The sequence below is a fragment of the Chrysochloris asiatica genome, unplaced genomic scaffold, assembly GCF_000296735.1.
Source record: "Chrysochloris asiatica unplaced genomic scaffold, ChrAsi1.0 scaffold00039, whole genome shotgun sequence".
In the NCBI taxonomy this organism is placed as follows: domain Eukaryota; kingdom Metazoa; phylum Chordata; class Mammalia; order Afrosoricida; family Chrysochloridae; genus Chrysochloris; species Chrysochloris asiatica.
This window is the reverse complement of record NW_006408557.1, coordinates 7,139,475-7,157,719: the sequence shown is the minus strand read 5'-3', so window position 1 is coordinate 7,157,719 and position 18,245 is coordinate 7,139,475. Positions and strand designations below refer to the sequence as shown.

The window sequence follows — 18,245 nt, the reverse complement described above, 5'->3', positions numbered from 1 at the left end:
ACAGCCTCAGAAACCCTGTCCAGGGTCGCTATGGCTTGGAACTGACTCGACGGCACGTAACAACATAATTTGTTTAGTGACATTGGTTACATTTTTCAGTGTGTCAAATTTCTACTTATTTCTGTTCTGGTTGTTCCATTTCCAACCTGGTTTTTCTGATGGCTCATCAGAAACTCTGGTGGTACAGTGATTACAGCACTCAGTTGCTAACCAAGAGGCCGGTGGTTCAAATCCCCCAGCTGCTCCATGGGAGAAAGATGTGTAGTGTGCTCCTGTCAGGACTCGTCTTGGACACCTTGTGGGGGGGTAGTTCTACTCAGAGGATCACCGAGTCAGGATGGAAGGCAGTGGGTTCGGTTTCATTACTCTAGGGTAAACACTGATGTTTGGTCTCACATAAAGGAATTTTTAAAGGCGCACAGCACTCACAGGTGATATTGAGACAATCTGTTAGGTCGTCACTAAAAGAAGGTCCCATGGTGATAGTCTCAGGGAGTCCTCCGGTCTCCACTGGTTCTGTAAGTTTGGACTGTTTTTTAAAGGATTTGAGTTCTATTCCACATCGTGCTCCCATTCTATTAGGATTCCTCTGTTGTGTTCCTGATGAGAATGGCTGTTGGTGGTTGCTGAGCAACCAGCTAGTTACTCTGTAATGCTCAGGGTAGATGGGGCCATGGTTTGGGTAGACTATTAGTCCTATACTCTTCTCTGAGTCTTTGGTTTCTTTCATTCTCTTTTACCCCAGATATGTAGAGATCAATACATGTATCTTAGATGGCTGCTTGCCAGCTTTTAAGACCCCAGAGGCTACTCACCAAAGTGAAACATAGAGCATGACTGTATTATGCCAACTGACAAGAGTTGTCCCATGAGCTTTTGTTCCTAAACCTTTAGACCCAGTAAACCAATCCCACGAGATATTTGCTTAAGTCTAAGAAGTATACATTTGTCCCAGGTCTTTATTGGATATGTAAGTATATATGGAAGCATATACTTCCATAGGAGAGTATTGTGGCTCTGTGGGGTAAGTACTGGACTGTTAACCACAAGGTTGGTGGCTTAAGCCCACCAGCTGCTCTACAGAGAAAGATGAGGTTTTCTACTCCTGCAAAGATTTATAACCTCAGAAACCTTGTACAGGGTCACTGTGAGTTGGAACCGACTTGATGGCACAAGACACACTTATATATATGAGAGGACTTAAAAAATTCATGTAAAAAATAGAGTGAAATTTTTCCACAAACTTTTTGAAAACCCTTATATTTACACCTGCATATTAGTCAAATTAGTATCAATTCTGAGACCCTGCACAGGGTTTCTAAGGAGCAGGTGGTGGGTTTGAACCACTGACCTTGCGGTTAGTAATCCAGTGTTTATCCTACAGCGCCACCCCAACACCATGTAAATACATCTAAATGTCTACATATACACACAAATAAGCATACTATAAACTTGTATGCATGTAACCATATGTAGCTAGTTTTAGTAGCAAAGATGCATTTGTCATAACATTGACTAAATACTTTTCTTCTTAGAGACAATATTTACCTTGAGCAAGCTGTGCATACTTCACCCACATTTGATGTTACCTCTCCCAACACCAAAAATAACATCTACTATCTAGAATATTTAAATTTGTAAATAGACCAAGAGGAAGTCATTTGAACAAAACAAGGAGACACTGGACGGTTTAAAATCAGGAAAGGTGTGCACCAGGGTTGTATTCTTTCACCATACTTAGTCAGTCTGTATGCTGAGCAAATAATCCGAGAAGCTGGGTTATATAAAGAAGAATGTGGCATCAAGATTGGAGGAAGGCTCATTAACAAACTGTGATATGCAGATGATCCAACCTTGTTTATTTAAAGCAAAGAGAGTTTAAAATACTTACTGATGAAGATTAGACAGATCTACTGCACAAAACCTCTTTAAAATGTTCAAAAGCAAAAATGTCAGCTTGAGGGCTAAGATGTGCCTAACCCCAAACAATGTATTTTCAATCGCCTCATATGCATGTGAAAGTTGGACAGTAAGGACGACCATAGAAAAATTGATGCATTTGAGTTACGGCGTTGGACCCTGTACATGAAATGCCAGAACAAATAAATCTATGTTGGCAGAAGTACAACTAGAATGCTCCTTAGAAGTCAAGATTTAGCCTTCCATACTTCAGACATATTATCAGGAAAGACCTAGCCCTGGTCTATCATGCTTGGTAGAGGATCAGCAAAAACGAGTGCTACCCCCAAGCACTTTGGATTGGCACAGCAGTAGCAGCAGCAGCAATGGGCTCAAGCGTAGGAGCCGGTGTGATGGCACAGGAGTGTGTGGTGTTTCCTTCTGTTGTATACAGGGGTTGCTGTGGGTCGGAACCAACTCAACAGCACCTAACATCTACAGAGTAACCATCAGTGAACTCGGGTTCATTATGTATACTGTTCTTGACTTTGGATAATAGTTGAATCACACAGTATCTGTCCATCTGTGATTGACTTATTTCACTCAGCATAATGTCCTCCAGATTCATCCATGTTTTACTTTGCGCACTCCTGACTGCATAATATCCTGTTGTGTATATGTACCTCATTTTGTTTATCCATTCATCTATTGACAGGCGCTTGGATCGTTTCCATCTTTTTGCTACTGTGAATGGCGTATCAATGAACATGTTAAGTGCTGTCGAGTTGCTTCTGACTCATAGTGACTCTGTATAGGGTTTCTGAGGAGCAGCGGGTGGGTTTGAACTGTTGACCTTGTAAACGGTTTGACGTCCAGTTTACAAGATGTGTGTGTCTATTTTTGACTTTAACATCAGGTCTGTAGGGCATATACCTATAAATAAGATTGCTAGACCATATAGGTTATATTTCTCATTTTTATTATAAAGTGTCCTACTGTTTTCCATAGTAGTTGGACAAGTTTACAGTTTTACCAGTAGTGGATAAGGTTTCCAATATCCCAAATCCTCACCAGCATTAGTTATTTTAATCTGTTTTGTTTTTTTAGTGTTACTTTGGCAAGGGAGAGATAGAATCTCATTGTAATTTTGATTTGCATTCAAAATCTAAAACTGTAAATCTTTATGGGAGCAAAAAGCCTCACCATTCTCCCATGGAGCAGCTGGTGGATTAGAACTGCTGAACTTGCGGTTAGCAGCCCAATGGTAACCCAATACAGTAGAAAGGCGTAAAATTATATAATAGCAAGAAACAAATGAAGCAAATGTGGCAAAATCTTGATAATTGTTGAATATGGATGGTGAGCTCTGAAGCACCATTTTCTGAGTCTATGATTTAAAAATTTCACCATTAACAAATGTGAAAACGAGTCAATTAAGGCAATAACAGTTTTCCTCAGGTCTCTGCAGTTACGGAGATGAATGCTTCAGTCACCCTTTTAACAAAAATCACAAATTGGCTTCCAGATCTGGAAAATGTCACTTACTCAGTTTTATTTAATGGGCTTCAACCCACTTTTTCAATCAAAAATCTTTTAAAGGGTGGAAAAACTTTCCCCAAAAAAAGAATGGAAAGAAAAAGAAAGCAGGAGAGACAGGAGGGATAAAAGGAGACAGTGTTCCACCAGGTTCTTCTCACAAAGTGAAATGGAGGTTGGACTCAATTGCCCCAGTTAGCAGAATGAATTTCATACGGAGGGCTATAAGCTGGTTTCAATCACAGCTTCTAGAACAGAGGTTTAACTTGTGGTCCACAGCTCTCCAACACAAAACTTTGAACATGCACAGGCAGTTTTCTAGAGAGAGTGTATTCAGCTTTCTTACGCTTTTCAACCGGATCCATGTTCTGAAAAAGCTCTTAATTAAAGGGGGAAGCAAAATGACTAGATTGAAGCTTTGGCGATAAAATTGTCACAAGACTTTTATTTGTGAGCAGCTGATAATTTTGGAAATGCTTGTTAGATTAAACAAACAAACAAACAAAAAACAGAAAATCGATTGACAGAAAATTTTCAACTGTCCCTCTACAATACCACAAGCACACTAAAAAAACATAGTCCTGATAATAGGACTACTTCTGCTGCCCATAACTGGATTCCAACAGCTCAACTATCCTAAGCATGAGTAAGGGTCACGGAAGAGAAATTCACTGGGCAGACTATTGAATAGCAACAACATAAACTAACTCCCACAGGCCCTAGGAGACCAAGAACCTCTATTCCTCGGTCAAAGTCCCTGCTGGGGAAATGCTGACAGAACAGGTGGAGTAATGGAGAGACAGTTTATTGTCACTGGCTGTGACCATTGTCAGCAAGAGAGACAAAAGAACTTCCATGTCCTGAAAGTCTTCGTATGTCCAGTGACAACACGCTCCATTTCACTTTGTGTGAAGAACGCTTGTTTAACAGGGTTGGAAGCCCTTTATGTAATCATCTCACAAGCTCCTTTCATCATTACAGAACACAGGGCATCTTCTGTGCCTCTAGGCCACTATGTGAATCTTTATTAACTACATATTTTCCCATCCTTTAGATAAGGGCAGAGAGATCCTCTTTCATCAAGCATATCAATTTAGATGCTCTTTTATTCTTATAGTCTGTCAGGTGGGAAGACAGTCTCAAGATCTGGAGTCACATGGTGTTGAATGAAACAGAACTGGAGAGTTACGCTGCTGTAGGTCTGCTCCCGTTGCTTTCCCTGCCCACCATTCTTCTCACCTCAAATCAGAGGCTTGAATGAACATCTAATTGCAGTAAGGATGAGAACCCACAATGGAAAGAATAAGCTTCTCTGTAAAATAACTGCCTCTCAGTATCACAGCAGATACATTTCTCTGTGAAGAATAGTATTTGTATCAGCGACGGAGCCTCAGAAAGAATGCATGCTTACACTCCTTACTCTCCAGGGGATAATATTTATCATAAAAATCTAAGACATATTCTTCAGTCTTGAATCCAAATTTCTGGTATAGCAGCATAGCTGGGTTGCTTGCTGAGACGTGAAGGGTCACATCCTTGCCCATGCAGGTCTGCCAAAAAAGTGGAAAACAATGAATGAAAGGCCTGAAGGGAAAATGAGTAGGTGAAGAAACTCTTCTAAGTGCAGGCAGTTAACTATGGGAACCAGAGAAATCAGGGGCTGAGGCTGAGAAAATGCAATACAGCTGAAAACCAATGACATTTGTTGATGATCCAAAAACTCATTAAGACTGAAGTACCTGACTGCATTTTCGATGGTTTTCCCTCTGAAGCAATGGGCCAACAGAACTACTTTACTGTTGACTTTATTGTTTTGTTTATATCTCGATTATTATTTAAACAGGAGTCCTGGTGTGACGCTGTAGGATCAGCACTGGACGACTGTAAACCACAAGGTTGGCAGTTCAAGCCTACCAGTTGCTCATTGGAAAGCATATTCAGCAGGGGTTGTTTTTGTTAAATGCCATGGAGCCAGTTCCAACTCATAGCGACCCTATATAGGGTTTTCCAAGAGGCAGCTTGTGAGCTTGAACCGCCGACCTTGCAATCCAGTGCGTTAACCCACAGCGCCATACCAGGACTCCCATTCAGCAGGATAGGGAACTTTTTCTCTGCCAAAATTTATAAAATCATTCACAGGCCATACAAAATTATCAACTTAAAAATTAACCTACAATATTTGGTCAAACATTTAATTAACTCCATCCTTAATGTGATGGCTGGAACTATGGTTGCCTTGGAAGGGCCAAAGCAAATGATTTCAAGGGCCTGGCGCTGGGGGTTAATGCACTGGTCTGCAAAGTCGGTTTGAACCATAAGGTCGGCGGTTCAAGCTCGTCAGCCCCTCCAGGTCGCTATGGGTAGGAATTGACTCGACAACACTTAACAACAACAACATAGCCCACGGGCCAGATATTCCCCACCCCTGCTATATAGGGTCACTATGAGTTGGAGTTGACTCGATGGCACTTAACAACAACATATTTAAAATGTTAAAGCATGCCAATATCAAACAGTTATAACTTGAAGACTAGAGAGTAAGATTTGCTTTTGAAAACTATATGCTCTCCTGCAACCACCCCAAATTCCTTTCCTAGGTCTACTAACACCCAAACCAAACCCAATGCCATCGAGTCTATGCTGCTGAGAGTGACCTACAGGGCAGAGGAGACCAGCTCCCTAGGGGTTCTGAAGCTATAAAAATCTTTATGGGAGTCGGAGGCCTCATCTTTCTTTCAGGGAGTGCCTGATGGGTTCGCAACAGCTGCCTTTGGTTAGCAGCCCAGTGATCAACTCAGTGTGTCACCGGGCTCCTCCGAGGCCCTTTTCAGTGAAGGAAAAGGCAGAAAATCTTATAAGTTCTTTGTTAAAATACAAATTGTCACTGTTCAGTGCCATTGAGTCAATTCCGACTCATAGCCACCCTGTCCAGGGTTTCCGCGGGAGCAGAAAAGCTCATCTTTCTCCCACAGAGCAGCTAGTGAGCTCGAAGTGCAGACGGTTCACAGTCCAATGTTTATTTCATGGAGTTACTGTGCTCCCTAAAATAGAAGAGTAAAGATTTATTCTGTGGGTAGGATGGGGCAGAAAGAGGGGTGGATGTTTGGCAGAAAAAACTGAGGAGGTCTCAGTGAAAAACACTTCAAGGCAGCATATACTAATTACTAATGGCTAAGATTTACAAGGAGCTCTGGTAGCGTAGTGGTTACGAATCGGGCTGCGAACCTTAAGGTCAGCGGTTCGAAACTACCAGCCGCTCCGCGGGAGAAAGATGAGGCTTTCTACTCCCGTAAAGATTTACACCCTCGGAAACCCTGTACAGGGTCGCTATGGGTCGGACCCGACTCGATGGCACTTAACAACAACAACAACAAAGATTTACATAACCACACCTAGGAGTTCGAAGAAAGCAATCTCTAGGATATTTCTCCAGGTTCCAGCCAAAATTTAGGAATTACTGCACACTTTTCCTTTGCAAAGGAGCCCTGGTGGCGCAGTGAATTAAGAATTGCCTCACAGCAACCAGCTGATCCACGGGAGAAAGATGAGGCAGTTGGCTTCCTCAAAGATTAACAGCCTTGGAAACCCTATGGAGTAGTGCTACTTTGCCCTATAAGGTTGAGGTGGGAATTAACTCAACAGCAGTGGTTTGGATCTGGCTTTTATTAAAAAATGGAAAAACAATTTTAGCTTCTCCATCCTCTCTTAAGGAGCTCTGGTAGTATAGTGGTTACAAGTCAGGTTGCTAATAACTTCAAGGTCAGCAGTTCAAAACTACCAGCTATTCCGAGGGAGAAAGATGAGACTTTCTGCTCCTGTAAATATTTACCATCTCAGAAACCCAAGCAGGGCCACTATGAGCCAGAACTGACTCCATGGCACACCACCACCACCACTCTCTCTTAAAAGGGCATTCTGCCCACATAACACAGTCCTCCATACCAGATGGTTTCTAAGTAAAAGTTATCAGAAAATCACTGAAAATAAAGATTACTACATGCTTTTAGTTATAAAAATTTGTATTTTTTCCTTCAAAGGTGATCAAACCATGTATCCTTAAACGCTAGAACTGAGTCTTAGAAGGTTCATACCAGCTACTATTGTTGTTGTTAGTCAGTTCTGACTCATAACGACCCTGGAGAGCAAAGGTGGGAACATCTGGCCCTGCCAAGGTAACTGCAGTTCCAGCTATCACATTGTTGTTGCTGTGAAGTGCTGCCAAGTCGGTTCTGACCCATAGCAACCCTGTATACAGTTTCCGAGGAGTGACTGGTGAGTTTGAACCACCGTCCTTGTGTTTCAAACCAATCCACACATTAACCCACAGAACCACACCAGGACTCCAGCTATCACATTAGGGTTGAGTTCATTAAATGTTTGACCAAATACAATAGGCTAATTTTTAAGTTGATAATTTTGTATGGCCTGCGAATGATGTTATAAATTTTGGCAGAAAAAAGGTTCCCCACTTCTGCTGTATAGGGTTTCTGAGGAGTTGCTGGTGGGTTTGAACTGTAGTTAGTAGTCCAGTGCTTATCGTAGAGTGCCACACCGGGACTCCTGTGCAGCAACAGCATTTAAAAAAACTAGCAGCAACAGAATATGGATTTATTGATAAGGTTTTACTAAAATGCTTAAGGAACTACATGCAAAGTAGAGTGCTTTTGTTAACTGCCATCGAGTTGGTTCCGAGCCATAGTGACCCTGTATAGGGTTTCCAAGGAGCAGCTTGTGGGCCTGAACCGCCGACAGTGCTTTAGGGTTTGATTCCCAGGGTTTCCTCATTTAATTGAGTCTACACATTCACAAATAGGCTTTTTCACACTTGGGTCTCAGCCATTATCCTTACCATGGAGGACTGGAGATTGTTGTCTGTGTATTCAATACCCTCATCAATGATGACTGGCTTCCCTTCACTTGGTTTTGGGACAGCCCATCCCACTGGGATGTGCTGGGAAGGACCAGCTCAGCCTCCCTGCTCCCCCAGGTCACCCAAGGAGCCCAGACACAAGCTGAAACCAGAAGCCCAGGTAACTGACCTGAATCAGATGGTAAATCATAAAAGTCGCAATGCCTGCTCTTCTCCATTCAGGATGGACAAACAGAAATGAAATGTAAGCTTCGTTGTATTTCACATCAGGAACCATGAAGCCAAAGGCAATGATGACTTTTTTATAAAGGACAACCACACTGAAGTCTGGATACTGCAGGCACTCAGATAGGTCGATGCCTAAAGAAAAGATAAACAATCGGAGAGTCACACTGTGGTGCCTTTTAGAATAAAGAAACATGAAAGATACTCCTACATGCTAAGTAACCCAAACATGAGACCAAAGATATTACCATCGAAAGAATGCGTTTGGATCTTAAAAATGAATTTGAGCAAAGATCAAAATTAACATAGTCTTCTAAATACATGTGTTAGAAGATGAGAGGCAGCAAAGGGTGTACAGCAAATAGTGCACAGGTTCAGAACTAGACACACCTGGCTTTGAACTCAGCCTCCCCGTCCATGTGTGACTGCAAACACAAAATTTCTAAACGTCTCAGGAACTTAGCTTCTGCCACATGGAAGACAAGGCACATACCTAGCTCCAGAGTTGTGCACAGCTCCTGAGAGCTCAGATCACCATGCACTTTACCCCATACATATGTACTTTATATGCTCTTTTGTATAAATGCTGCATTTCACAAAAATTTTTAAAATATTCCACAAATAATGTATAGAAGACACACAGCACAAGCTCAGGAAGTAGTAGATGGCTCCCAGAATGGTCCCTTCAACCCTGATTATCATTGTTGTTGTTGTTGTTAAGTGCCGTCGAGTGATTATCAATATCATGCCCCAAAAGAGAGTACATGTTTACCATTACACGATGATCAGCCAATAAAAAAGACATGGTTCAAGTCTTGATGAAATCTTACTAACACCTGGAGGACATGTATTATTTCCTTTAAAAGAATATGTATGTACATATTTTATTGTTTTGGGGGGTACTGTTTATGTTTCAATGCAGCACGGTAAGCTGATCCACAAAGAATGTGTTTACACTTAGTAATTAACATGTTATTTCTTTAATTGAGGATACTGGTCTTCAGAGACAACTTGTTAAGGCTGATAAAATGACAAATCATACTGAATTTACTCTTATCCTCAAAGTCCATGGTATCTGACTTTAAAAACACCTTTGCCTATACAAGCATTCTCTAGGGAGCAGTTATATAAACAAAGCACAGAAAACCATTGGTTAAAAAAACAACAACCAAGACTATCCAAGCCCACCAAAGCTACCAGTCTGCATATCTATTGATAGACATTACCTGGTATCTAAACATATGTAGAAGCAAAACAGGATGAATCTTTTATTCTGGAAGTAGAAACAAACAGGGAAGAGAAACAAACAGAAACACTGTTTATTACTTTAATTGTTGGTTTCTTCTTGATTTTAGGAAAGCAAGAGGTATTCGTATTATAATATTTCTATGTTAGTAGAGTTAGATGACATACACTAATTTAGTAAATTACGCACACTGTGTAGAAACTGATCTGCCTAGTTTGGGAGGAGGGAACATACCCGGCCAGAAAAACTCATGACACATAGAGTTTATCGTTGGGATGTGGTTTGGCTGAACATAGCAGTAATCGAGAGGTGCGTCAGGCTCAGGCATCCAGTGAGGGTCATTCTTGTGCAGATGGGAGCGAATCTGTGACAGGAGCTGTAGTTTGGGTGGCTTTGTTTCATAGTCACGCCTCCAATGCCACAGAAAATAAACAAACGCAAGTCAAGAAAAGCATCTAATGGTATTCCTATTCATTTGATTCACAAGAATTCATCGATTTGCTTTAAGTCTCAAACTCATTTGCACTATTTTATATGGCTACAAGCTTGACAACAGCTAAAATGCTTTTCCAGTATGAGATTCAAACTTCATTCTATAAACATTCATCTAGCCAAATCTCTCTGTACCCACTAGGAGCTGTATTAGGTGCTGCTGGGCCTTTAATGAACAGGAAGGAAGCAGAGACAGCATCCTGCTTACATCCAGGATGCTCTGCTACAGAGCTGCACCCCAAGTGCTCTGCCAAGGCAGCGGGGGTGCACAGAGGTGAGGCATTTCAACACGTTTGCCCAGGAACGAGTGCTAGGCAAGAAGGATCAGTGTAACCGTGAAACTACGGAGCACGTATGGCTCAAGAAGACACTGAACTCTCTCAGTCCTAGGGTGAGATACTACCAGGGGCTTCTCCAGGAAGTTCATTTCCTGTTTTACTACCTAAACAAGTCTCATCCTTAGACATCGTCCCAGAATGCAGTCCCAGTTATATGCCTGTCACAGAGTAGTAAATATATACAAGAGGGCTTCAAAAGTTTGCAGAAAACTTCCATTATCTTTTAATGCCATTTTTTCATGAACTTTCTGATGCCTCCTTGTGCTGTATAGTTTTAAATAAAACAATAATTACGACAATCACAATGAAACCAAATGGAGGTAACTTATCCTTGCTTTTTACTTTTCTTTCAAAGATTAATGTTTTCTGCAAAAACAAAAGTACAGATAAAACAAGTCAAGCATGAAATTGGACACAAAGCACAGAGTTTAGTCTTTGCCAATGCTGCTCTCATTTATTTACCCCAACAGTGATGAGGTGGAAGAGGAAAAAAACCCACAAACAGTATCCCTAGTGATACACTCAACATCACGTTTCTCCCTGTACCTGATATAAGGCTTTAAGATCCGAGAAGTATAGGGGCTAATGATACTTTGGTCCGCAGCCATATCTTCTGACCCCACCAAACGATACAAAAATTTAGTGGTTTGGTGCCGAAATCCTTTCCTGGATGGCAAGGCAGTCTGTGGGGAAGAAATATTGGTTATATAAAAAAATCACTCAAAGGACTGGTTTCATTTCTACAGACAGTCAGTACATACAGTATTTCATATGTAAAAAAACAAGTCTTTTTGCATATCTCATTTGGAAAACTCAAAGCTTAGCATAAAATGGTTGTCGTCATTAAGTGTGCTGTTTAGTCAGTTCAGACTCATGGCAGCCTTGTTTAGAGTCTCCAAGGAGTGGTTGGTGGACTTAAACTGCTGACCTTGCAATTAGCAGTCCAGTGCTTATCATACAGTGCCATACCTAGACTTACTGCTTAAAACACCTATAGAAAACTAATCACAGCTTAATAGTTGGAACCAAAATTATTTTAAAATTTTTTAAGTAATTAAAAAATTTATATATCTACTTTTTATCTTTGTTGTATTTTCGATGAAGGTTTACAGAGCAGTTTAGGCTCCCATTCAACACTGTTTATATAAACTGCTCAACGCCATCGATTACATGCTTCACAATGCATGAATATTCTCATTATTTCCTTCTGGTTGTCCACATGTATTTTTTGGTTGCTTTTGCTACAAAATTATATATGCTATTTAAAAAGCAAAAAAAGAAAAACAAAACAAATTCACTGCCATTGACTTATCCTGACTCATAACGATCCCATAGGTCGGAATATAACTGTATCATCAGATCCCTGAGACTAAATCTTTTTTTCAGAGGCGGTGGTGGTAAGTAGGAGTACAGAGTGAGGGTTACAGTTAGGACTCCAGCTACCTTTAGGTTAGGCCTAGAATCCTGGTGTGGCACTGTGGGTTAATGCGCTGGATTGCAAGGTTGGTTTTCACCTCAGGGTCAGCAGTTCAAGTTCACCAGCTGCTCCTCAGAAGCCCTATACAGGGTCCCTATGAGTCAGAACTGACTTGACGGCACTTAATATATAACAGGTTAGGCCTAGGACATTGTTTATAATGTTAGGGTTATGGTTACTGTTAGGGGTAGGGGCTGGGCTAGGGCTAGTACTAAGGTTTGGTCTAGTTTTTAGGGTAACAGGTTTATTTTTATTTATTTAAATCTAGATTTTCTTTTCATTTGGAAATTCTATAACTAAATCATTCCTTTATTACTTGATTTTTTTTTCTTTCTGCTTTTTCAACCTTATCTGTGGTTCTCAACTTTGTCTTGTAGGTCTGTTTTACTTTGCATACTTCTATATCTAAGAGTCCTGGTGTGGCACTGTAGGATAAGAACTCAACCGCAAAGTTGGTTTGAACTGCAAGGTTGGTGGTTCTAACTCCTCGGAAAGCCTTCACAGGGTCGCTATGAATCTGAACCAACTGGAAGGCATTTAACAACAACATAACTAGGTTGAGGAGTACTGGTGTGATTCAACACTGGATAAAGCACTGGACTGCAAGGTCAGTTTGCACGTCCCCTATACAGAGTTACTGTGAGTTGGAACCGACTTGATTGCACTTAACAACAGCAACAACATATCTAGGCTGAGTTCTAGTGATATTGTCATGTATTAGTCTCAGGTCGACGTGTACTATTGTTGGTTCTCTGTGCAAAAAAAACTCCCTTAAGTATTTTTTGCACAGTTGGTCTGGTTTTTACAAATTAATTTGTTTATCTGAAAATGAACTAATTTCACCATTTATAGTTGATGGACAGCTTTGCTTATATATGATTGTTGGTTGGCAATTTTGTCTTTCAGAGTTTTATAAATGTCATTCCATTGTCTTCTTGCCTACACAGTTTCTGCTCAGAAACCACAGCTTAGTCTTACTAGTTCTCTGTAGGTAACTTTTAGTTTTTTCTGAGCTGTTCTCAGAATTCTATTCATGTCTTTGGTTTTGAAAGGTTTTGATATGTCTTGATCTGTTTCCTTTTGGGGTCTATCTTGTTTGGAGTTCATTCAATTGCTATATTCTTGTCTTTCATGATATTAGGGAAGTTTTCTTCCAACAACACTTGGACAATATTCTCTACGGGTTGTTTTTTGTTTTTATTCCCCCCTCTTCCTATTCTGGAATCCAATCACATGTAAGTTATTCCTCATGATAATGTCCCACATAAATCTTAGGCTTTCTTAAGATTTTTTGCAAAGTTCCAGTTTTGCATTTTGTTTGTTTGCTAAATTCTTTCACAGTTTTATCTGTTTCCATGATTTCATCTACAGGTCTCTCAATCATTCTTATTCTGTTGAAAGCGCCTAAACATCATTTAAAAAAATTCCTTAGCAGGTAGTTTTGACACCATTTCTGACTATTTTTGTCACTTGTTTCAAGCACTCTATCTTGTTTCTTCATGTAAACTCAAATTGTTTTCTCTGAGACACTGTAACGTCGTATTTATATTTAATAGATGATTATGTACTGGTGTGTTCTCAGGGACTCCTCACCTATCTAGACGTGGTAGAAACTGGAAGTGTTAACTGGGTTTCCTGTTCAGTTTGTGCATCATAATTCAGGGTGGGCTCACAGGCGTCCAGAAGCAGGGGTGCTATACTCAGGGCCCAACCCCAGGTAGAACAGACACTGCTCAGGAAGGGGTTCTACTGGCTGCTGGGTTGGTGAGTGTGGGGACTGGTCAACCACCTGCTACCAGGAGGACGTGGAAACAAGGGAGAACTGCACTCCCTTACCGCTAACCTCATTCTGTGCCTGCAGGCTACTGCTCTCAAATGCCACCAGCCTAGAGCCCACCTGCTTTTCTTCTCTCTTATTGTCCAGGTTCTGCTTCCTCTTCCAGCTGGCAATCAAGCCACCTCTGTCCTATCCCCAGATCACCATCTGTGTATGTTTCTGTGCGTCTCCCACTAAGGGTTGACTCGGTGCATCTGCCTAGTCCACCACATGCCCTAGAAGTTAAGACTGCAAAGCTTTATAGGAGCAGACTTTATTCTCCTGTGGAGGAATTGGTGGGCTTGAACTGTCAACACTGAATTTAGCAGTCCAGTGTTTAACCCACTTTATCAACAGGGTTCCTATATAGACCATGTTGTGTTAAGTGCTATTGAATTGGTTCCAACTCACAGAAACCCTATTTAAGATTTCTGAGGAGTGGCTGGTGAATTTGAACCATCAACCATACAGTTCAAACTGATCTTGCAGTCTAGCATTTATCCTACAACACCACACCAGGGCTCCGTACTAACTACCAAAAAGTCCTTTTCCTTGTGTATATCTTGGTGACAAATTTACCTTGGTCAAGTTGTGCGCACTTCATCCTCACTCAATGTTGCCTTTCCCATCACCAAAAATAAGTGTCTACTATCTATCTGGAAGGAACTCTGGTAGTGTAGTGGTTACAAGTTGGGCTGCTAACCTCACGGTAAGCAGTTTGAAACTACCAGCTGTTCCATGGGAGAAAAATGAGCCTTTCTGCTCCTGTAAAGATTTACAGCCTTAGAAATCCTATGCAGGGTCTCTATGAGTTGGAACTGACTCCACAGCACACCACCACTGTGGTGTGGCACTGTGGGTTAATGTGCAGAACAGAGAAGTTGCTTTGAACCACAAGGTAGGTGGTTCAAGTTCACCAGCTGCTCTGCAGAAACCCTATACAGGGTCACTATGCGTTGGAATTGATCCGATGGCACTTAATAACAACAACACTATCTATATAGACAGTGACTCCTCTCCCCCTTTCCTCATCCCCACTAAAGCATTTATGAACATTAATTTCTGTATATTTCCCTATTCACATCACTTCATAAAACTGAGAACATACAATATCTGTGTGTTGCTCATATGCAAATTCAAACTAAAGCTGAAGAAAATGAAAACAAGTCAACGAGAGCCAAAATATGATCTTGAATTTATCCCACCTGAATTTAGAGACCATCTAAAGAACCAGATTTGATACATTAAACACTAAAGACAGAAGACCAGAAGAGTTGTGGGCTGATATCAAGAACATCACATATGAAGAGAGCAAAAAGTCAGTAAGTAGACAAGAAAGAAGGAAAAAGTCAAAATAGATGTCAGAAGAGACACTGAAACTTGCTATCCAGCGTAGAGATGCTAAAGCAAACTGAAGAAATGAAGAGGTACAAGTGCGGAAGAGAAAATTTCAAAGATCAGCTTGAGAAGATAAAGCTAAATATTATAACAAAATATGCAAAGATCTGGAGTCAGAAAACCGAAAAGGAAGAACACGCTCACCATTTCTCAAGCTGGAGGAACTGAAGAAAAAATTCAAGCCTTGACTTTCATTATTGGAAGAGTCTCTAGGCAAATTACTGAATGATGCACAAAGCATCAAAAGAAGTTGGAAGGAATACATAAAGTCATTGTACCCAAAGGAAATGGTTAATGTTCAATCATTTCAAGAGGTAGCATATGATCAAGAGCCAACGGTACTGAAGGAGGAAGTCCAAGGTGCATTGAAGAAATTAGCAAAGAACAAGGCACCGGGAATTGATGGAATAAAATTGGAAATCTTTCAAGAAAGTGAGGCGACACTAGAGGCACTCACTCATCTCTGCCAAGAAATTTGGAAGACAGCTATCTGGCCGACTGATTGGAAGAGATCAGTATTTGTGCCCATTCCAAAGAGAGATGACCCATCGGAATGAGGATATCATCAGACAATCTCTTTAATATCCCATGTGAGTCAACCTTTGCTAAAGGTAATACAGACACAGCTGCAAGCATACATTGACAGAGAGCTTCCAGAGGTTCAAGCCAGATTCAGAAGAGGCCGTGGAATGAGGGATATCATTGCTGATGTCTGATGGATCTTGGCTGAAAGCAGAGAATATCAGAAAGATGTTTACCTGTGCTTTATTGACTACGCAAAGGCATTCGATTGTGTGGATCATGACAAGCTATGGACAACATTGCTAAGTATGAGTATTCCGGAACACTTAATTGTGCTCATGAGGAATCTGTACATCGACCAAGAGGCAGCTGTTTCAACAGAACATGGGAACACTGAATGTTTTAAAATTAAGAAATGTGTGAAAAGGTTGTATTCTATCACCATACTTGTCCAACTTGTATGCTGAGCAAACAATCTGAGAAGCTGGACTATATGAAGAAAAACATGGCATCAGGATTGGAGGAAGACTCATTAACAGCCTGCGATATGTAGATGATACAACCTTGCTTGCTAAAAGTGAAGAGGACTTAAAACATTTACCGATGAAGATAAAGAGCACAGCCTTAGGTATGGATTGCATCTCAATGTAAAGAAAATAAAAATCCTCACCACTGGACCAATAAACAACATTCTTATCATCGGAGAAAAGATTGAAGTTGTCAAGGACTTCATTCTTCTTGGATCAACTATCAACACTCACGGAAGCAGCAGTCATCAGATGACATATTAAATTAGGCAACTCTGCTCCACAAGACCTATTTAAAGTGTTCAAGAGCAAAGATGTCAGCTTGAGAACTAAGGTGCACCTGACCCAAGCCATGGTATTTTAAGTAACTTCATATGCATGTGATAGCTGGACAGTGAGTAAGAAAGACCCTAGAAGAATTGATGCATTTGAGTTTTGGTGTTGGAGGAGAATATTGAAAGTGCCATGGGCTGCCAAAAGAACCAACAGATCCATGTTGGAAGAAGTGCAGCCAGAGTGCTCCTTGGAGGGCAGGATGGCCAAACTTCATCTCTCATACTTCGGACATATTGTCAGAAGGGACCAGTCACTGGAGAAGAATATCATGTTTGGTAGGGTTGAGGGTCAGAGAAAAAGAGGAAGACCCCCAGAGAGATGGATTGGCCAAGTGGCAGCATTGAAGGACTCCAGTGTGGCAACAATAGTGAAGTTGGCCCAGCATCAGGCAGCGTTTCGTTCTGCAGTACATAGGGTCACTAGGAATCAGTACCAATTCATTGGCACCTAACAACAACAACGTGATTGACTTATTTGCTCAACATAATATCCTCCAGATTCATTCATATTGTAAGTTGTTTGGGGAATTAATTTTTCTTTATTGCTGAATAATATTCCATTGCATACAATGTATATTTTATTTATCCATTCATCCACTGATGGGCAATTAGGTCAGTTCCATCATTTTACTAATGGGAAAGTAGTGCAGTAAATATAGGTGTGCATATGTCTATTTGTATCACTTCTATTAAGTCTCTGTGGTATGTACTTAGGAGTAGAACTGTTACTGTTAAGCGCCATCAAGTTGATTCTGATTCACAGTGACCCTGTATAGGGTTTCCAAGGAGCAGATGGTGGGTTTGAACAACCAACACTGCAGTTAGCAGTACAGTATGTACCTTATAGCACCACACTAAGACTCCATGAGAATTGCTAGGTCATATAGCAGTGATACCTCTAATTTTTTTAGGAACTACTGCATTCTCACCAGCAATGAATACATGAGTTCAATTTTTCCACATTCCCACCAACACTTACTACTATAGTTTTTTATTGTTGTTGTTAATCTTAGCCATTCTATTGGGAATTAAATGGTATCTCCTGGTGGCTTCCATTTCTTATGGATAGTAGATGTTGAGCATCTTTTCACGTGTCTCTTGGTCATCTGACTATTCTGTTTGATCGACTGTCCGTTCATGTCCTTTGCCATTTTTAACTAGGCTCTCTTTTTGTTTTTTTTTATGTATTTTAGATACTAGACCCCTTTGGAGTTCTGATGTGGCACTGGACTGTTAACCACAAGGTCAGCATTTCAAAATCACCAGCCACTCTTTGGAAACTCTATACAGGATTGCTATGAGTCAGAACTGACTTGGTGGTACTCAACAGTAGACCCTTACTGATTATATTGTTGCCAAAGATTTATTCCCAGTCTGTAGGTTGTTGAATATAAGTATTTGACTTTTACGAGGTCTTGTTTACTTTGTTTCGGTTGCTCACACATTCATTGTTGTGCCCTGATAATTTATTATCGAAAGAAATTAGGTCGTAAATTTTTTTATATTATTTTCTTTCAAGAACTTTACAGTTTTAAATTTAATATTGAGGTTCTTTTTGGGGAGC

At 40.7% G+C, this 18,245-nt stretch overlaps 1 protein-coding gene across 1 annotated transcript in view; it reads right to left on the bottom strand.

Moving 5' to 3' along the window:
• Positions 1–4,811: 4,811 nt before the first annotated feature.
• CSRP2BP (CSRP2 binding protein) overlaps positions 4,812–18,245 on the bottom strand; it is a 50,153-nt gene continuing 36,719 nt past the window's right edge. Inside the window, exons 7-10 of the mRNA XM_006860634.1 lie at positions 11,153–11,289; positions 10,011–10,186; positions 8,475–8,665; positions 4,812–4,985 (exon numbers count right to left, since the gene is read on the bottom strand). Of these exons, the coding sequence (XP_006860696.1) occupies positions 4,812–4,985; positions 8,475–8,665; positions 10,011–10,186; positions 11,153–11,289 (678 nt within the window). The remainder of the gene's footprint in view (positions 4,986–8,474; positions 8,666–10,010; positions 10,187–11,152; positions 11,290–18,245) is intronic.